This window comes from Blennius ocellaris, assembly GCF_963422515.1.
Source record: "Blennius ocellaris genome assembly, chromosome: 9".
NCBI lineage: Eukaryota > Metazoa > Chordata > Actinopteri > Blenniiformes > Blenniidae > Blennius > Blennius ocellaris.
The window spans coordinates 29,656,542-29,679,387 of NC_137658.1; the positions used below are offsets into that span (position 1 = coordinate 29,656,542).

The window sequence follows — 22,846 nt, forward strand, 5'->3', positions numbered from 1 at the left end:
TCTGCTGGACTTTGTAGCTTATACCAGGATTTCTGTGATGGAAAATACTACAGAAATCACCCATTGTTTTCTAAATCAAATAATGCATTGCAAATTCAAGTTTATTATGATGACTTTGAAACATCAAATCCACTAGGGTCAAAACAAGGCATTCATAAGCTTGGATGTTTATATTTTACACTGCGCAATTTACCACCACGTCTGAATTCATCCCTGATGAATATCCATCTCATTTCCTTGTTTCATTCCCAAGATGCAAAAAAATATGGCATTGACAAAATACTTAGTCCGTTTGTGGAAGATGTAAAGGTACTAGAGCAAAATGGAATGAAAGTGTCATTTACTGAACAACCTGTCCGAGGCACGATTGCACAAGTAACAGGCGACAACTTAGGTCTCAACTCAATTCTTGGCTATGTGGAATCTTTCACTGCTAACTTCTACTGCAGAATGTGTCTTATTGATAGAGCAACTGCTCAAACAGTGTTTAGTGAAAATGATCCACGTGTGACATTGCGCACAAAGTGAACCAATGAGGATCACTACAGTTACCTTGTTGAGAATCCAAGGGAAAATTCTTATTTTGGGATCAAACGCAAAAGTATACTCAACTGCTTGTCATATTTCAATGTATCAGATAACTTTGTGTTTGATATAATGCATGATATTTTGGAAGGAGTAGCACAGTATGAGATTAAGTTGTTGTTTGAATATTTGAAACAGAACTTTATTTCCAATGAACACATACTTCAACGTGTATATGCATTCAACTATGGCTTCATGGATAAAAAGAATCGTCCAACACGCATAAACATGTTTTGTACTGGCAATAGTATCGGGCTAAATGCCAGTCAAACATTATGCCTTATTCGAAACCTCCCACTAATCTTTGGAGATGTTGTCCCAGAGGGTGATGAACACTGGCATTTGTTGTTACTGTTGTTGCATATCGTTAACATTGTGTTTTCCCCATGTATTACAGAGGGAATGACTGTATTTTTAAAACATCTTATTGAAGAGCACCACAGGTTATTTACCAATTTATATCCTCAAAATAATTTGATCCCAAAACATCACTTCATGATCCATTATCCTGAATGTATACGCCAAATTGGTCCTTTGGTACATGTTTGGAGTATGAGGTATGAAGCGAAACACAAATTCTTTAAGTCCAGTATAAAAAACTTCAAGAATATAACCAAGTCCCTTGCAAAGAAACACCAAATAGCTGTTGCCTATCATTGGGAATCATTGTCTGCCAAAGGTATTGAGTGTGGGCCTGTCAAACTGAAAATATTGACTGATGTTGAAAATGGGGATTTGATTTCCGAGCATTTTCAAATTAATATGTCTAGTGAAATAAGTGTCACAACCTGGGTTAAACATAATGGTACTGAATATCACACCGGTCTTGTTGTTTGCACGGATGTTGTTAATGAGATGCCAGTGTTCAATAAGATTGTTTGCATTTTTCTGAAAAATGAAATCTATTTTTTGGTATCAGAAATGGAGACTATGTTTGTAGAGCATTTCCATGCTTTTCATGTTGTTGACAACATGCATGTTTCAGTTGTTGCGTCTCATGATTTGAGATACTTTAAGCCCTTTGATGTCCAAATGTCTTACGGTTCTGACTCATTTTTTTATGTTGTGCCAGACAGCTGCATTGTATAGGGCAACCAACTGTTAGTAGCTACCTCATGTTTGTACAAGGCAGTATTGTACAAGGTTATATTTATGGTTTCAACTGTAAGTGCCTTGTTTCTTGAAATGTTATGTGAAAGCCTTGTTAAAGGAAAAATAAAATGTTTATTGCAGTACTCTAAATAGTGATTATTGCACATGGGTGGTGGGTGATAAGACTAACACTAACAGATTAACATTTTAGCTCTATTAGTGTTAATCCCAGGGGACCAAGGACCCTCTACGAGTAGCAAATGAAACACTAGCTGGTGTAAAATGTACAGTGAGCAAGTGTTACCCGATCACTGGTGTAGTGTTGACCAGTTAACTCTCTGGGTGTCTCTAATGAGTGAATTTTGAACACCGACTTAGTGTTCTTATCATCCATTGTGGTGTTAATATTTTACACTATAAGTGCTTTTTAGACAACTCTGTCATAGTGTTACTAATGTTAACTCTTTGAAAAGTGTTAATTTAACACTTCACTAGTGGTTCCCATATAAACCCTGGGTGAGTGTTAATTTTAACTCTGAGGGTGTTAAATTAACGATTTAAAATTTGCAGTGTATGCACAATCACCAGAGTTCTAACTGGATGTTCTGAAATCGAGTGGAACTCCGACTCTGAACGGGACTGGACCGTTCATCACGTGACCGCGAAGAGTGTCTCTGTCGCCCCGGTAACTCAACTGCCCACCAAGGGTAATGGGCCGCCATTTTGGCTCGTTGTAAACAACCCCATAGCCGCCATCTTGGATGGGGACTCAACTCGTTCATCACCCATCCAAAGTCACTACATCTACGCACACTGACCCTCCAAGGTCCGCCGCCACCTGGTGGACACGTGGTCATTACATCCCCACTCAGACTCCCATCACATACACAGACACACATTGTGTATTTGTTGTTGACAATTCACTGGTTTGTAACAGTCTGCGCTCGAATCTCACACCTTCCCTTTTCTTTAAGATTGCTGTATTTATACAGAAATATTAACTCACTTAAATAAACCTGTTTACAAACGAGACTGATATTTTGGCATTAGCTATTTCCAGTTTAGCTGGTGGTGCCCCATTTAATTCTTAAATAAATAACCAAATTATTCAAATTAATAAGTTCTCAATAATTTTTTTTATGATAATTTATTAACTTTTAAGTACTTTCTCAATTACTTCAGGAGTTGTTAATGAGTAAATGACCGTTTACTTCCATTAAGAACTTGAATTTTTCATAAATTAATTAGTGATTTATTACTTAATCTATGACTTAGAAGTAATTTTAATCTATCTGTCTATCTTATCTTTTCCTCTCCTCTATACTCTCAATCTAGCTCTCTGTCTTCCCTCTCCTCTCCTCTCCTCTCCTCTCCTCTCTTCTCCTCCACCTCTGACTCTGGTTTCTATAAAGTTTCTCCCTGTTGAGGGAGTTTTTCCTTTCCACAGTCGCAAATAAACCTGCTGCTCATGTGGATATGTTGGGCTTTTCTATTTTCTCTATTAAAAGCACCTGGAGATGACTGTGTTGAATTTGGTGCACTATCTAATAAAGTTGAATTGAATTGAACTGTATGTACAATATTTTCACAGAGCTCTTCGGTGGTGTGTGAGCGATTCTAACCTTGTAATCCTTGTCTTTTTCGGGACTTTTCTTCCCCCTCCATCAGAGCCTTGGCCAAGGCACCATTGTACTGCAATAAGGATCAAGGTATGTCAGCAAACCTAAACAAAAAACTGTTGTTGCCGTGAAGCATCTCACCACTTATCTGAAAAATGCCCATAAAAGTTAAAAACATCAAACACGACTATAATTTGACAGGTTTAACTACACAGTGCAGCTTTTGCTATTTGTCCCTCTAAAACTGAACATGTCTGCAGCAGGAAGCAGCTTTCTAACATGTAAAATGAGGATGGCCAGAAAGAAACTGTCACGGATCACGGACAGGACCCAAGTGCAGGACTCTGGAGGCAGGCTGAGTTCAAACAAGTCTTTTATTTCATGTTGACAGCACTTGACTCAATCACTGGACAGGACAGACGAGATAAGGAAGACTAACAAACCAACAATGACTAAACACAGACAGGACATATATATAGGGCAGGGTGATGATATGAAAGTGGCCACAGGTGCGGTGCTGGAGCGCCAAGACCTATGGCCCGCCCACTCTTAAAGGGGACCTCAGTCCAAGTTCCTGACAGTACCCCCCCCTCCACGACCGGCTCCAGACGGCCCAGGCATCTCAGGATGCTGCCTGTGGAAGTCCCGGATCATGTCTGGGTCCAAGATGTCCCTAGCAGGTACCCAGGCACGTTCCTCAGGGCCATAACCCTCCCAATCCACCAGGTATTGAAAACCCCGTCCACGCCGGCGAGCTGCCAGGAGCCGCCTGACTGAAAAGACCTCCTCACCCTCTACAATACGGGGGGAGGAGGGGCTCTTGAGGAGGGCACCAGGGGGCTTTCCCGGGCAGGCTTAACCTTCGACACATGAAAGGTGGGGTGGACGCGAAGCGAGCGGGGCAAACGAAGGCGGACTGCAGAGGGACCAACCAGCTTCACTATGGGATACGGTCCAATAAACCTTGACGCCAGCTTCTTCGCATCTGAGCGGATAGGCAGGTCCCGGGTGGAGAGCCACACACGCTGACCAACATCATAAGTTGGTGCGGGAACCCAGCGCCTGTCTGCAAGCCGCTTGCGCTCAGCAGAACACTGCAAGAGCTTGTCTCTGGCCTTGAGCCAAGCACGCTTGCATCGCCGCACCATCGCCAGAACTGACGGGACACTAACCTCCGACTCCAGGGCAGGGAACAGAGGAGGTTGGTAACCATACACGCACTCAAAGGGAGACAGCCCAGTGGACGAACAGGGAAGGGAATTGTGTGCGTATTCTACCCAGACTAACTGCCTGTACCAAGAAGCCGGACTGCCAGAGACCAGGCAACGAAGGATGGACTCCAGCTCCTGGTTCACCCTCTCCGTCTGGCCGTTAGACTCTGGGTGGTACCCAGACGAAAGGCTCACCGTCGTTCCCAACAGCCTGCAAAACTCCCTCCAAAACCGAGACACGAACTGAGGCCCCCTGTCAGAGACAATGTCCCGCGGGAACCCGTGAAGGCGGAACACCTGCGTGAGCATGACCTCTGCCAGCTCCTTGGCCGATGGGAGTTTAGCTAGGGGAACGAAGTGGGCCATTTTGGAGAACCGGTCCACTTTTTTGATGTCATAAAAAAAGAAACGGTGCTGGAACATGCACCCAATTACACCAAGTTTCCCTAGAATGCCTGACTTCACTCAACCTCAACACATCAGCTCTTCTCGCGCGCACAGCTGACCTCAGATCAGAAAGCTTGCTTTACTTCAGGAGGAATCCTTATTAATGGCAAGTTTTTAAAATACACATTTAAATTACTTTACATGCCATTTACTTCCTCTGATCCCCTGAAAGTAATTATGACCAATCTATGTGTAGGTAATATGAATTGTGAGTTAAAAGTTAGTCTGTTGTGTTAAAATATGTGACCACCTGTCATGCAGGCCTCAACACAACAGTCTGTGCTTGATTGTCGTCTTATTTAGTCACTTTTTAAACTCATCATTGAAAGTAGGTTTATTCGAAAGTTACTTTATTCAGGTGGCCACGTGCATCGTCAGCTCAGTGACAATTCACTTAATTTATAGATACTTAATTTGATTTGGAAGATTTTCAAAATTCCACAGCTTAAGTTCCCATGGAAATTTTCCAGAATGTTTCCGGAAATTTACTGGAAATTTTGCGTCCCATTGCAACCCTCGTCACAAGCAAAAACCTTTGCCTCGTCCAAGTGCACTGGCTCAAATATTTACAGGTTATCATTTCAAGGAGTTATCGTCTGTCTTTTCTTGGTCCACAATAACTCCATTATCACTGAAGCAATATTCCCTCAGTCATAAAGCTGAAGCATCAGCTGCATCACAGGTTGTAACAACCCATATGTTTTGGAGAAAAGCTCCATGAATCTCCATGGTTAAGCTAGAATGTTCACACAGTTTCTCTTTAGCACCCTTTAGCACGTTTCAGCTGACGTGGAAAAATGTGAAGTCTCTCTGGAAACGAGGCTTGAATATGGAACCGTTGCTAAGCAAAGCAACAGAATTCACACGTAAATGTCAAATTACACTAATTTCTTTCTGATATTCCAAAATGTTTTTGTTTTCTGTTGCATTTCTGATCTCTCCAAACCAAGCACTGCAATTTTAGGAAGCACTCAACTTTTCTTTTTCAACAAAGAAAACAAGACACAGAAAATAAAAAAAAGACTACAGGATGCTTGCAAAAAGGATACATTTTAGTGGTAATAAGACATGGATGGCAGAAATAACATGGAAATGATGTCTGTCTCTTTCTCTCTCATTGCAATCAGGTGTGCTGTACATTAACAAGTAGTTGTGCCAATGTAATTAACACTTTCTTTTCAAATGATCATACTCTTGATTAGTATTATCACTTACTACACAAGGTAAAAACCTTGTAAAATAAAATATACAATACACTGTAATGACCTCAAAACCATTGTGTGTATATAAACCTGCACATTTGACACTGAACAGGAGAGCAATCAGAACAACACAAGTTGCTGCAAATATAATATAAAGGCTCAAGTAAATATTAACATTTAAATACTCAAAAAAAAACTCTGCTCAAGAAAATGCAGTGGTAAAACCTGCGGCAGTGCAGCATTAGTGACGTCAGCGAAAAGTCTGTGTTTCATTCTTTCCAGAAGCTGATGCTGTTTGTCTGATGTCATGCACCAATTTAAAAGACAATTATCGTGGTTCATAGAATTAGATTGTTCTGCATTTCAATTTAGTTACATGTCACATTGATATTGCTGGAATATGATTTGTCAGTGAACTGCAGGGAATACCTTTTTTTTAACAAAGTTATTACATTTTTGGTTCGCATACCAGCTAAAAAATAAATTACATGCAACCTCGATTATTTTTCTGTTGTGTTTGAAGAAAGGTGTGCCCACTATAATTTTCTTCTTTATGCTCTTTTTCAGGAATGAAATCTAAGAAAAAAGAAAATAATATGGTTGAAATGCATAAAAAATTTAAAAATAAGATTTCAGTAGGGATGTCCGATAACATCAGTCCACCGATATTATCGGCCAATATTGACTTAAAAATGTAAAATTTGGAAATATCGGTATCGGATTTTTACAACCGATATCGGAATTTCCGAGTCTGCATGAACGCAGCATGGGACGTTTACGGGCGCGCGCTTGATGACGTTTAACAACAAATACAACACGCTAGACTCGTGGCTAAGAAGGAGAAGCCCGGTGAATGAAATGTCCGTGGAGGACTGGAGGCTCAACCAGGCCCTCTTCCCTGCTGGTACCAGTACCTGACTGCACCCTGCACCAGTGTTGACAGTGAACCAGTGTTCAGCACTGATACCAGTGCCTGACTGCACCCTGCACCAGTGTTGACAGTGAACCAGTGTTCAGCACTGATACCAGTGCCTGACTGCACCCTGCACCAGTGTTGACAGTGAACCAGTGTTCAGCACTGGTACCAGTACCTGACTGCACCCTGCACCAGTGTTGACAGTGAACCAGTGTTCAGCACTGGTACCAGTACCTGACTGCACCCTGCACCAGTGTTGACAGTGAACCAGTGTTCAGCACTGGTGCCAGTACCTGACTGCACCCTGCACCAGTGTTGACAGTGAACCAGTGTTCAGCACTGGTACCAGTACCTGACTGCACCCTGCACCAGTGTTGACAGTGAACCACTGTTCAGCACTGGTGCCCACATCATTGATGAGAAGAGAAATCTCATACATTGCTGAGATGCTGAGATGCTTGTATTCATACAGAACAATCTCCCTCTTACACATGAGGACATGGGGAAAGAAATAGACCAGTTATATGGACGAGTCAACTTCAGTCTTTGTTTTTGTTGCACTTTAAAGGAGGGCTGTTTTAATTTTGTGAGCATTTCTGTGCCTTTCTTGTTTATATTTGCACTATTTTGTTACTCTTAAAAGAGACTGAGCCCAGTTTGAGTCTATTATTTGACAAGTTATGTCCAGTTATTCATTCATTGACTGTTTACAACTAATGGACTGAAGATATGCCTCTTCCTTTTTTATATATATTGTCTGTGGTGTTGTTGAGTTTGTTGTTGAGGTTTCTCTCTAACACTAAATAAACATGGCACTTTTTTCCATAATTTAAGTTGTTGTTCTCTTATTTTTCTCAGTGTGTACATTTGGAAAGCCATGTTTGATTCACATATGCATCCAGTGGGGCATCACAATAAACTTAGGCATAATGTGTTCATTCCACAGTAGGAGATATTCTATGTTGTTGTTACCTAACAGTTTTGATGTAAAAAGCCAGCATATATCGGTATCGGTGATATCGGTATCGGAAATAAAGAGTTGGACAATATCGGAATATCGGATATCGGTAGAAAAGCCAATATCGAGCATCCCTAGATTTCAGCAATACGGCGACTCACAGGGTGGTTTGCCAGTAAGACGGTCACTAGCCTGACTGTGACATCATAGATTGATCCGTTTCTGCATCTGGAGCCCATTTTCTTTTCTCGTGAAATAATCCAGAGCTAAAAGATGGTTGAGAATCGCTGTTCTAATGGACAGACCACCAAGCTATCAAAATAAAACTACCAGGTTGGACTGTTATTACAATGGCTGTCAAAATAAAAGTACTCAGTCCCAGGAGAGTCTGGACTGGGAGTCATGACACCACAGTGGAAACATTATTATCGACCACCAACTACCGTAAATTCCGGACTCCAGAGCGCACCTGATTAAAAGCCACATGCTCTAATTTTAGAAAGAAAATACATTTTGTTCTTGTACAAGCGGCACTGGATTTTAAGCCGCATGTGTCCCACGTTGTAATATGAGATATTAGCTCAAAAACGTTCATCATGTCTTCTTACTATTGTAAACGTGTTTTTGTTCTCTCTATTAAGACAGAAGAGTGAAAAGAGAAGAGCGGGTGACGTGACAGCCGTCACCTGGACGTCACCCGTCAAACAGAAAGCTAAAGCGCAACATCTATTCTTTTCACTTTTATGTCTCAACAGAGAACCAAAAACACCTTTATAATATGAGAATTTACACAGAAAGATATTACACGGAGGATTTTTTAACTTTTACTTTAATCAGCATGGTAACATAAACGTACATATTGCAGATTGTTTCAAACAGTGCCTGTAACACGGCTCCTTTAAATATACGTAGGTATTGTTAGAGTTATGACGTTTTCTTTGACCTCCGAACTGTGATGTTTCATGCATGGACTTACTTAAAACTGTCAAGATGGCAGCGGACTGTTTTGTTATTGAGCTGTAGATGGTGGACAAATACTGAAATGCATCATGGGTAGCGTAGTTTGTTCAGTCTGTGTGAAGGTCCGCCAATAGGAGATTACGTTGCTTACGCCTCTTTCTAGCGGTGGCCAATGGGAAGAGGGGATTTACCGGAGCGCGTGTTTTATCTAGCGGAAGCTCCGGCTGGCTCGCTCTCTTGTTTCCTCTCTGCTACTGACCTGACGCGCGTTTATCCTCAGCTGTTTTACTCCGCGTTTAACGGCTAAGTATAAGGCGATTCTCTGGAAGGCCAGTATTTCTGTCTTTTGTAATAAATTACTGTGTTAATCCAATCTCAAGGTTTGTAGAACTATGACTCATTGTTTACCGCCTCTTCCCAAAGAGATCTGTCCTCTCTTCTGTGCGGGGCAGACACGAACGGACAAAATGGCGCCACGAACACGATTCTTTATCGAAGGGAAGTTTGGACGAATTAGTCCGGTGAGTGAAAAACGATTTTTTTCTGAGTGTATTGCGGAGCCGCCCGGGTTAAATTGAAAAAGGTAGCAGTTTCCTGTTTCACCGAATGCTGCATATTGGAGACGCTAAATTGGCTCTGTGGTACGTGAAGTTGAACGCCGTTTGATATTGCTAAATTTTATAGAATTAACGGTAAATATGTTAAAGTTTAAAAACTTGAGAGTGGAATACGCAGTTTTTTATGTATACCAGGTGTCGTAGACAGTCTGAGGGAGGTCTGGGACCTCTGGATCTATAATCCTAAACAAAGAATCGTGCTGGGTACGTTAAATAGAGATTTTAAAGTCTCATACAATAATTACAAGTTCCTGCAACTTTAAATAAGGATCTTTAGATCGCTGTAGTCTAAGTTCAGAAGGAACTATAACAGGGTTGGAGGCCCGCAAAGATTGGAGCTTTATCACTTGCAAACTTTGCCCCGCGTCCGGGACGCGTTAGACTAGGAAAGCGCTAATTATGGGAAACTGCAGTCATTTTTTTAATATTTTATAAGCATGAAGAGATTGTGTGAGTGGTTTGTATGTATTGTGCGTTTGCATCAGGCTCATGTTCTGGTAAAATACACAATTGTGTGGGTGATACTGTGAGTTGATATAGTTGTGTTGTTGTTTTATCATAAGTGGAAAAAGTAGTTTTCAATCCGAGAATAACACTGTGAATGACTGTGTGAATGAAAAGTGTCCGAATTGAAACACTAGATGACTGATAAACCTTACGGTGCGGTTATTCTAGTGGAGTAAAGACAGCCTTTTATTGGAGATCTTTAGGCAGTTTTGAAGTGAGACATTTCTCAGCTTTGAAACTGAAAAAGTGGCATTTTAAAGTATAAAATACAAAGACAAAATGGACGCTACATGTGCTCTGTTGTTTGTGTGGAGGAAGCTAAGGGACAAAGACACAGGATAAGGGGAGAAGTTAAGCAGAAACCCCCTCTTCATGTAAACAGTGGTTTAAGTATATGGACGAGAAATAGAAATGTGATTTATATTGAAGGAGAAGAGGAAGTGTGTTTTGAAGGAAAAGTATGTTATTTTGTTGGCTATTATGGAAAGAAAGGAACAAGGCAGGTAGAAAAAGTTAGCCCAGCAAATGAGAGTAAAGAGTATTGGTATTGTGGAGAGATGGGATAGTTTGTATGAGAATGTGGGAAAAAGTGAAGAATTTGAAATGGATTTGAGGGACATTTTAGCGGCATGTGATGAATTTAAATGCCTCTAACTGTCTCTCTGTCTCCAACAACCAGGGTTTGTTCATAGACCACCCCCGCGTCAACATTGATACAAATGGTATTGTAATATAGCTCCTTTGTTTTTTGCAGTCAGGCAGACTTGAGCTGCAAGAGCAGGAATTCAATTCCTAAACAGTAATAGCAAGACACCCTGCTATTAACCTCAGATGGACTTAAAACATCGATGTCCCATTAACAAGTACACTTGTATTAAATTTTGTACACAATTTAGTCAGACACATAGATACGTTGAAACACTAGTAAGGATTCAGTATGACTTACACATAGTCATATATATATACATTCACATACAGTGCTCATTGAGGTGACCCCCCTTCTCTTTCTCACCTCAACCTATTTTAACTACCAACCCTGTCACACTAACATTAACTGGGACACAGTTAGTTATTTAACATCATGCCAGTGTTATTGTGGTTTTTCTGAATTGTGCGAATTTTGGAGTGTGTTGGGATTTCCTCCTATGGGAATTGAGAGATAAGGGAGATGTAGCTCTCCCAATAAAATTGTGTGATTATCTCTGCCAAAATAAAATAGGAGCTAAAGCTTGGATCTCTCCAGCAGCAAAACGTGTAGGAATTAGGACCATTAATCAAGTTAAAGAAGTAGATGATTATTTCAAAATAATAACAGGAATTTCAGGTGATGAAAATAATTGGTTGCTAAACTTAACTAAAAACTTAACTTAAAACCCTATTTCATAGCACAGTGGCTAAACAAAATTTCACCTGTATTAAAGTAATTGCTGACAAAGTTGAACACAAATTAGGAACTCTTGATTCAACTTTGTGCGAAAAAACACTTCAAGGTCCCGTTGATTTCACGCTGTTAGCTAGGTCAGATGTATGGTGGTGGTGTGGATCAAATAAAATTTATGATGGACTCCCAAGACAGGCTAGAGGTTTATGTGCATTTGTAACTTTAATAATTCCAGTAAAAGTCCTGCCTTTAAACATAGATCAAATTTCTACTCTAATACAACGCACTGAGCTGCACCAAAAAGTCATTTTAAACGTCGCAAAAGAGATTGGAGAAGACAATCAGATCCAACTTATGTAGATGCGATAGGAGTGCCTGATGAATACAAATTAGTTGATCAAATAGCAGCAGGTTTTGAAAACCTACCAATTATCTCAGCGTTTTTCCCGGTGACACCTAATAAAAATGTAGATAGGATTAATTATATTCATTATAATGTACAACGTTTAGGCAATTGGACAGAAATGGGTTTTGCAGCCGTCCACGAGCAGCTTCAAGCAACCTCAACTAGGTCATTTCAAACCCGCATAGCTGTAGACATGCTCCTGGCGGAGAAAGGAGGAGTATGTGCTATGTTTGGTGATAAATGTTGTATTTTCATCCCTAATAACACAACAGCAGATGGCACCTTAACTAGGACTCTAGAAGGTTTGCATACACTCAATAAAAAAATGAAGGATCATTCAGGAGTTGATACATCCATGTGGGACGGTTTGGCTGACATGTTTGGTAATTACAAAGCTTTGGTAATGTCTGTGTTGATTTCTATTGTAGTGTTCACAGCTATTCTGTCTGTTTGTGGTTGTTGTTGCATTCCATGTATTAGAGAGCTTCTTGCTCGTTTGATTAACACTGCCATCTCCCCTGACAAACGGGATGTAGTAAACATGGTTAACTTCCACAGGTGAACCAGGTCATTTTGATCCAGAAGATGAAACTAATCTGTTCTCTTTTAATGTTTATTTGTGATGTGATAGAATCACATCAAGAGAGCTATTTTTAGAGTTATGACGTTTTCTTTGACCTCCGAACTGTGACGCTTCCCGCATGGACTTACTTAAAACTGTCAAGATGGCGGCGGACTGTTTTGTTATTGAGCTGTAGATGGTGGACAAATACTGAAATGCATCATGGGTAGCGTAGTTTGTTCAGTTTGTGTGAAGGTCCGCCAATAGGAGATTACGTTGCTTACGCCTCTTTCTAGCGGTGGCCAATGGGAAGAGGGGATTTACCGGAGCGCGTGTTTTATCTAGCGGAAGCTCTGGCTGGCTCGCTCTCTTGTTTCCGCTCTGCGACTGACCTGACGCGCGTTTATCCTCAGCTGTTTTACTCCGCGTTTAACGGCTAAGTATAAGGCGATTCTCTGGAAGGCCAGTATTTCTGTCTTTTGTAATAAATTACTGTGTTAATCCAATCTCAAGGTTTGTAGAACTATGACTCATTGTTTACCGCCTCTTCCCAAAGAGATCTGTCCTCTCTTCTGTGCGGGGCAGACACGAACGGACAGTATCAGTAACACACAAATTACGTTCTTATGCCTTTTTACTTAACGGTGCATGAACAACATTCTATTGGGCCTATCGCCATAACGACTGGTAAAAATACATAGCTATACTGCAGCCTACCAGGAACAGTCCATGATGGTCTTCATCTTCCTCCTGCACTGAAACCATCAGAGTCTCTACTTCACTGTCCCAATTGAACATCCTCTTCATCACCAGCAGTCCATCCTCTTCATCACCAGCAGTCCATCCTCTTCATCACCAGCAGTCCATCCTCTTCATCACGCAGCACGCCATCCTCTTCATCACCAGCAGTCCATCCTCTTCATCACCAGCAGTCCATCCTCTTCATCACCAGCAGTCCATCCTCTTCATCACCAGCAGTCCATCCTCTTCATCACTAGCAGTCCATCCTCTTCATCACCAGCAGTCCATCCTCTTCATCACCAGCAGTCCATCCTCTTCATCACCAGCAGTCCATCCTCTTCATCACCAGCAGTCCATCCTCTTCATCACTAGCAGTCCATCCTCTTCATCACCAGCAGTCCATCCTCTTCATCACACAGCAGTTGCTGCAGCTCGATTTCCTTCTTCAAGCACCAGATTGATCGCCTTTAACTTAAAAGCCACATCAGATGCTTTTCTTCATTATTTTCCATGTTGATGAGGGGGAGTACAAATGACTGATTTACAATAATAAAGTGCGCTTGATTGATCAAACAATTCCATTGGACCTCTGTGAACTACTCATTCATTTGATTGGTCTACGGTTGCTAGGCAAAATCTTTCTCGCGCCATGAAAAAAAATCAACATGTATGAGCGCACCGTAGTAAAAGCCGCAGTGTTCAAAGTGTGGGGAAAAGTAGCGGCTATAGTCCGGAATTGACAGTATTTACTACGGCTGTGGTGAGCATGTCCAGTGGCAGTGTTTTGGAAATGTTGTGTTTTAAGTGGCTCTACAGGCGCTTTCTATTTTCAGGCTGTGGTGTAAACAGGACCTGAGGAGTACGACTGTGGTCCAACCTGAAGTTAGAATTAAATACACTGAGACGCTGCTGTATTTTCCTCCTAACGTCATCAGTCTGAGGAAAATAAAGCAGATACTCTTGGTATTGCGGAAATGTAGCAAAAAAACATAGGAAAAAGGGAAAATGAAATAAAACTAAACAAAAGAAAGCCAAACGATCAAACAACATCCGTCAGTGTAAACAAACAGGGACAGATCGGTGATAGTGAAGTCCAGTGGGAATGAAAAGAGACTGTCTCTGTCCTGCTGCACTTCTCACTAACAGAACTAGACTACACTAAACTAAAGTACCTCCGTCTGTCGTCCTGAAGCTCCAAACTACTCTGAAAGAGCTGCAGGCACACAAACGGCTGCCGGGAGCCTTTGATTTCACAATGCGAGCCTTGTGAACAGAGGTTGTCTGATATTCACAGAAATACGGTATCTCTTAATTCTTAGGTCCTACGGTATGTAGTATGGAGTCAAACAATAGATAGAGAGATAGAATATGGTGAAACCTTTGATGTCTGACACAATAATAAAATCTACTTGTGTCTAAATTAACAGTCATTCGGTCCATCTTGTATCGCTGCATTATGTAATATATTATAACAAAATACAGGTACGTAGAGCTGCAATATGTAATGTAATACATTTTTATTTTTTGTTTTTATGCTTTGTATCATATATAATAATTACATAAAATAATGCCGATTGCAAAATTTCAGTGCGCCAATAATTTCTGTCAGTAATTAATTAGTGTAGCTTTTGTTTCCGGCTTGTCAATAAATCCTCCATTATAATGAATATAATTACTTTTGATTTAGACCTGAGCAATAAAACATCCTTCTAGTTTTTAATTTAAAAAAACAACAACATCCTAATTAAGCTGGTAAGTTTAAGGTTATTCTGATGGTATGATGACTTTTCTAATAAAGGCATCAATTTTGATGATTTAATTACGTAATGCACCAAATTATTAAATTTTCCCAAAAAAAGGAGAGCACCTGCATTTTGTAATAATTGTTATTAGAAAATGCTAAATGATTATCACAAAATGTGCTGTTATTGCACAATGAGTTGAACATTTATTACATTCCATATTGCACTATTATTACAAATGCGCCAAGTATTGTTGGAGGGAATTAAACACTCCATCACATTCAATCCAACAGTTGCCACCGAGTTGCACGGCACTGCAGCAGAAACGACTCCCAACTAAAATTGTGTGAGTCCCCATTATTATTATTATTACTGCATCAAAGTGAGTCTGCTCCTCATTCCAGGTATAAAAAATGCTGATCCCTGTGGAAATGAGTGCATGTGCAGCTGTACCATTTCTCTTCATGTGCATGTTTTCCTGTTTGGATACGAGTTCTTGGTTTTCTCTACCTGTCATTACACTTGCCGGTGTGATGACACACACAAACGACACACTCAGCTGCAACTATTTAAAGCACACATACCAGGAATTCATCACATTTACTGACAACACATCCAATTTATGTATTGTACTGTCCGTGTCAGGAAGAGTTAATACAAAGTGTCGCCAGTCAATCAGCCTCATTCTTCCAGCAGGAAATGAGGGACGGACTCACCACAGTTGTCCTCGTCCGCCTGGTTTCCACAGTCGTCCATACCGTTGCAGTGCAGCGGCTGAGGGAGGCAGATGGTCAGGTTGCCGCAGGGGAAATACCCCAGAGGGCAAGTGGGCACCTCCTCTGTGATGTTCAGTGCTGGAAGTTAAGAGAGGGAAAAGCAGCTGAGGTTTCGTATACACGACAATGTTTCCAGGGAAAACATCTGGTTTACGTTTGGTTTCAGAGAAGTTTCACATCTCACCACACAGAACAAAGAAGCTGCAAGCCCTATTGGACCAAACAAATGTACATTTCACACCTACCGATGTAAACATGGCCATGGGACTCCATGGCTTACACAACCCCGGTCTTCACCTTATTTAATGCTTTTTACAGATGGATACAGCCACTGTGAACCTGGAAAGGGCAATGTGGCACCTAATGCAATAGTCACACCTACAGAATGCGGACAGTGGCCCACCATAAAAACTGGCATCATCCCACCACCTGCCTCAGCACAAACTACAGAGCTTGTGGCCATAACTGAAGCCTGTAAAGCTGTTGAAGTTCTAGCTGTGAACCTATGCAACACATGCAGTACAGATTGACTTACCAACATGGCTGAGAAACGGCTTCATGACAACACAAGGGAGACCCATTAAACACCAAAAGGAAGTACGGGAATTAAATGAAACTACCAATAGCAGTCGCAATCATGAAATGCACAGGACACCAAAACGAAAGTGGTTTTATTGCAGAAGGCAATAACCATGCTGACCAGGCTGCTATGGTAACAGCAGGTTATGAACAGACGAAGTAACTCCAAATGATTCAAACAAATCTGAGACAAAAAAAAAACAAGGACAGAGAACCCTGGAATGGTTGCTGCTCAAATATTAGACCTACAAACAGCAGCCTCACCGCTGGAAAAACAGGTGTGGTCAGGATGATGATGATGGAATGTGGAGAAATCATGATGGCAAAAGAGTAGCTCTGGCTGGACTACTGAACATTTTGCGCCAGGAAGCCCACAGTAGGGGACACCAGTCACCCAGACATGTGGAGGAGCTACTCAAATGACATTGTAAATACTTTGTAAATACATACAAAACGTGTCTGAAATACAACCCAAAACAAACACTGAAGAGAGGACAGGGAGGCTTCCCTCTTCCTGATGCTCCATGGAAGGAGATAGTGATTGACTTCGCTGACATGGGAGCAGAGCACCAGTCGGGGGATATTGATATTCTCATCAATTTCATTGGTCTACTGTTACTAGGCAAAATGTTTTTGGCGCCACGAAAAAACAAAACACGCATTAGCTGCACCGTAGTAGAAACCGCAATGTTCAAAGTGTGGGAAAAAGTAGCAGCTTGTAGTCCGGAATTTATGGTAATCACAGACCTCTTTTGTTGTTAAACTGCTTTCTTAGGCATTCTGTTTTTTTATGATCAATAATTCATCTATCACACTTAGACCCCATTTACGTGACAACACCGATTTACTTATTATTAATGATAATTAAATTGTAGTCTTGGTGTTGTGTTGCAGAGTAAAGGTACAACACAGAAAATACTCCATAAAGAAGTCTGCAACCAAAACTCACAGGACGCCAGATGAATAAGCATCTCAAACCAAACTAACGGCAGTATTTCTTCTCCAGGCTGAGCCAATTTGTACCTTTGGTTGGCTTCTATACACCTGTACACAGTATTATGTTTGCACCCATTATACACATGCAAACACTTCCTAGATTAGACTCCTGGTTAGAGGAAATGCAATATGAGGATTCAAATGTAAAAGTAGATGTGTGGGTCATCAGACACAGTGAGTATAAATCTTCTTTGTTTGATTCAAAAGCTCACACAACTTTCATTTTTCACTTTTCATCTCCTCTGCTTGTCCACAAATATTACAAGTGATTCATCAGGTTTGACTAGTGTTGTGAGTCCATTGTAATCATTTGAAGTAACTTCAGCCACAAGAGAGACACTCCATCGAAAACAAAAGTGCTGTTGAGATACTGCATGATTCATTTCCAGGGTCACCTTTCACTTGAAGCCCATCAGATTACACACTTAATAAAGAGGAAAGTCGCTGTGCCTTTTATGATGTTGCCCGGCAGAGTTTTTCATTAAACTGTGTGTTCAAGATGACACTCTAATCAATATCTTTATATCTACAGTCACCAAACTTCCCCGGCCTGAAGTCGAAAGACAAGTTTGAAAATATGTGAGTAGCCACTCGACAGTTTAAAATGACAGTGTTGGGATCTCACAAGACGACAGGAGTTGGTTCATTTCTAAGGAAAGAAATCTTCATTTGTCATGATACACAGTCATCACACCCAGCAGGGGGTCCTTTTGCCACTGCAGCCCCATGCATGCATCCTTCCCCCCTTTCTGCTCAGAGGAGACCCACTTCCCCCATGCTCCCAGCCAGTCACCGATTGGTTGAAGCTCTCAGGATTTCACACCTTCGAACTCCCCCGAGCGACCAGCTCCTCAGTCTGGACAAAGGAACAACCAGGAGCTGCAAAGAAGGACTCCTGAAACATCAACTTCATCTTCTTCTCCTCAGCCTGCAGAACCAGCAACCACAGTTAGCAGGAGGTGCTAACTACAGGAGAAGACACCAGCTTCCCTCCAGCAGGACAACAACTGAACTCCTTCAAGGAAGTGGTAACAACAACTGGGCTTTACCTGAGATTAGTTAAACCTGATGCTATGATAGAACTGTTTAACTTTATGAAGATGTGTTGATTCTGTTACAGTGATTGAGTTCTATTGATAATGATATTAGGAGCAGTTATCAACCTGTAAACCAACGTTAGCTCTGCCAGACACAGGGTCTGCATGCTAATCTTTGCTTTACTAACTAGTTAACTCACAATCCTACACATATCACATCAAAGACAACATCACACAGTAACTGAACACCATCTAACGACTCCTGACGTTTTACAAAACAAGTCTCATTCATATCAACTCATTCTAGAAATGGTCCTTTAGCAGAGACACACAGGAAGCAGATGCTAAAGACTAGCTTCCATGTTCCATTGTTCTCCAGCACATGGTGGAGACCCAGGACAGACTTCCTGCTCTCTGATAACCTCCATTTGAATGTAGTTTCTTGTGATCCGCCATCTTGTTTTGTAGTTCATCACACGTCTCACACACACATACACACGCCCTCCACCTCTCTCTCTCCACACACACACACACACACACACACACACACACACACACACACACCTACACACACCAAGCTGTTTATAGGTAGTTAGAATCTGTGTTTTATTTGTCTTCATTGTAAATAAATATAATTTTTGGAATCATAATTGCTGTTTTATTAATGAGCACAAAGGTGAATGAAATGTCGACCTCTTCTGTGTCAAGAACTCCAAAATCCTTCAAGCTTTACTGTTAATTCTGGTAATTGTTATTAATTTAACTATTAATTCAAATTCCTGATTAACTGTTTAGTATATCTTATGAGACTGATAGAACTGAATTGGCTATCATTTCCTGTTAAGACAGGTGGAGCTCCGAGGTTCTGATACAGATCAGATTAAATTTCAACATTATTAATAACTATCTTTGATAATTATTAATCATTATCGATAGCCAAACTGACAAATGCAACATAAATGGTATCTAGTAATCCTTATGAGGTAAGAAATCCCTGCAACAGTTTTATCTAAAACAAACATATTTAAAAAGACAGTTATTCTGTTCTTTCCTGCTTTTCTTTCTTCACCTCATCACAGATAAAAGAAGAGTTCAGTCGTTTTTTTTTTTTTTTTTTGGTTTCTCAGGGCATTCAACTTTATTCCCACAGGCCAAAAACATTGAATAGAATAGAATAGAATTATTAATTTCGGGGACATTTTTTAAACTTGTTTATAGGTTATGTGATTCTACAGCTCCTTAGTATGGGTGGGTATCGTTAGGATTTTTATTTTTGTTTATTTAACAAAAGCACCTGTATTCCTTTACATTTGAAGAAACTGGTAAACAAAAATAAAATCCTGTCTGAGCAGCATTAGTGCGAAAATACTAAAGTGCATTGTAGTCACAGCAAATAAATATCAAGAACTGAAGTGCATTCAGTATATAACAGCTGCTTACACTCAGTAGAGATCCCTGAGAAATAGACTGAAATAAAAATTATGGGGACTAGGGTTGCTCGATTATGAAAAAAAAATCACAATCACGATTATTTTGGGCAAGATTGAAATCACGATTATTTACCCAATTATGTCTTTGAATTTGGAACAGCATTTATCGAACATGCTTTCACTCTCATGCTAGCATGAGACGGAGTCTACAACCACACAAGTGGCTCAGGTAGTGCAGCTCATCCAGGATGGAACATCAATACCAGCAGTGGCAGGAAGGTTTGCTGTGTCTCTCAGCTTAGTGTCCAGAGCAAGGAGGACATACCAGGAGACAGGCCAGGACACCAGGAGACGTGGAGGAGGCCGCAGGAGGGCAACAAGCCAGCAGCAGGACTGCTACCTCCTACGTCCACAGGTGGGGGTTGTGCTTACAGCCCAACACCGTGCAGGACGTTTGGCATTTGCCAGAGAACACCAAGAAGGGCAAATTGGCCACTGGCACCCTGTGGTCTTCACTGATGAGAGAAGGTTCTCACTGAGCACATGTGGCAGACGTGACAGAGTCTGGAGACCCTGTGGAGAACGTTCTGCTGCAGGAACCTCCTCCAGCATGAGCGCTTTGGCAGTGGGTCAGTAATGGTCGGGGGTCATTTCTCTGGGGGCCACAGCCTCCATGTGCTCCAGAGGTAGCCTGACTGCCATTAGGTACCGAGATGAGGTCCTCAGACCCCTGGTGAGACCACCACTAGGTACTGAGATGAGGTCCTCAGACCCCTGGTGAGACCACCATTAGGTACTGAGATGAGGTCCTCAGACCCCTGGTGAGACCACCACTAGGTACTGAGATGAGGTCCTCAGACCCCTGGTGAGACCACCATTAGGTACTGAGATGAGGTCCTCAGACCCCTGGTGAGACCACCACTAGGTACTGAGATGAGGTCCTCAGACCCCTGGTGAGACAACCATTAGGTACTGAGATGAGGTCCTCAGACCCCTGGTGAGACCACCACTAGGTACTGAGATGAGGTCCTCAGACCCCTGGTGAGACCACCAATAGGTACCGAGATGAGGTCCTCAGACCCCTGGTGAGACCACATTAGGTACTGAGATGAGGTCCTCAGACCCCTGGTGAGACCACCACTAGGTACTGAGATGAGGTCCTCAGACCCCTGGTGAGACCACCATTAGGTACTGAGATGAGGTCCTCAGACCCCTGGTGAGACCACCATTAGGTACTGAGATGAGGTCCTCAGACCCCTGGTGAGACCACCATTAGGTACTGAGATGAGGTCCTCAGACCCCTGGTGAGACCACCACTAGGTACTGAGATGAGGTCCTCAGACCCCTGGTGAGACCACATTAGGTACTGAGATGAGGTCCTCAGACCCCTGGTGAGACCACCACTAGGTACTGAGATGAGGTCCTCAGACCCCTGGTGAGACCACCACTAGGTACTGAGATGAGGTCCTCAGACCCCTGGTGAGACCACCACTAGGTACTGAGATGAGGTCCTCAGACCCCTGGTGAGACCACCATTAGGTACTGAGATGAGGTCCTCAGACCCCTGGTGAGACCACATTAGGTACTGAGATGAGGTCCTCAGACCCCTGGTGAGACCACCATTAGGTACTGAGATGAGGTCCTCAGACCCCTGGTGAGACCACCATTAGGTACTGAGATGAGGTCCTCAGACCCCTGGTGAGACCAGATGCTGGTGTGGTTGGCTCTGAGTTCCTCCTAATGAGACCATGCTAGACCTCCTGTGGCTGGAGTGTCAGCAGTTCCTGCAAGACGAAGACCTTGATGCTCTGGACCGGCCCGCCCAGTCCCCAGACCTGAATCCAGTTGAGCACATCTGGGACACCATGACTTGCTCCATCCACCAAGGCCACGTTGCACCTCAGACCGTCCAGGAGTTGGCAGATGCTTTAGTCCAGGTCTGGGAGGAGACCCCTCAGGAGACCCTCCCTAACTCATCAGGAGCCCAGGCGTTGTAGGGAGGTCCTACAGGTGGAGGCCACGCCCACTACTGAGCCTCATTCTGACTGGTTGTAAGGACATTACATCCCCTACTTCATCAGGAGCCCAGGTGTTGTAGGGAGGTCCTACAGGTGGAGGCCACGCCCACTACTGAGCCTCATTCTGACTGGTTGTAAGGACATTACATTCCCTACTTCCTCAGGAGCCCAGGCGTTGTAGGGAGGTCCTACAGGTGGAGGCCACGCCCACTACTGAGCCTCATTCTGACTGGTTGTAAGGACATTGCATTCCCTACTTCATCAGGAGCCGAGGCGTTGTAGGGAGGTCCTACAGGTGGAGGCCACACCCACTACTGAGCCTCATTCTGACTGGTTGTAAGGACATTACATCCCCTACTTCATCAGGAGCCCAGGTGTTGTAGGGAGGTCCTACAGGTGGAGGCCACGCCCACTACTGAGCCTCATTCTGACTGGTTGTAAGGACATTACATTCCCTACTTCATCAGGAGCCCAGGCGTTGTAGGCAGGTCCTACAGGTGGAGGCCACGCCCACTACTGAGCCTCATTCTGACTGGTTGTAAGGATATTACATTCCCTACTTCATCAGGAGCCGAGGCGTTGTAGGGAGGTCCTACAGGTGGAGGCCACGCCCACTACTGAGCCTCATTCTGACTTGTTTTAAGGACATTACATTCCCTACCTCCTCAGGAGCCCAGGCGTTGTAGGGAGGTCCTACAGGTGGAGGCCACGCCCACTACTGAGCCTCATTCTGACTGGTTGTAAGGACATTACATTCCCTACCTCATCAGGAGCCCAGGCGTTGTAGGGAAGTCCTACAGGTGGAGGCCACGCCCACTACTGAGCCTCATTCTGACTGGTTGTAAAGACATTACATTCCCTACCTCATCAGGAGCCCAGGTGTTGTAGGGAGGTCCTACAGGTGGAGGCCACGCCCACTACTGAGCCTCATTCTGACTGGTTGTAAGGACATTACATTCCCTACCTCATCAGGAGCCCAGGCGTTGTAGGGAGGTCCTACAGGTGGAGGCCACGCCCACTACTGAGCCTCATTCTGACTGGTTGTAAGGACATTACATTCCCTA

General features: G+C 42.6%; 1 protein-coding gene across 1 annotated transcript in view; it reads right to left on the minus strand.

Moving 5' to 3' along the window:
* The window catches only part of LOC308134166 (relaxin receptor 1-like), a gene marked incomplete at both ends in the record, with an annotated part of 175,516 nt that extends 159,521 nt beyond the window's left edge, over nucleotides 1-15,995 (minus strand). Inside the window, 2 exons of the mRNA XM_080501797.1 lie at nucleotides 15,663-15,800; nucleotides 15,968-15,995. Of these exons, the coding sequence (XP_080357923.1) occupies nucleotides 15,663-15,800; nucleotides 15,968-15,995 (166 nt within the window). The remainder of the gene's footprint in view (nucleotides 1-15,662; nucleotides 15,801-15,967) is intronic.
* Nucleotides 15,996-22,846: the final 6,851 nt, after the last annotated feature.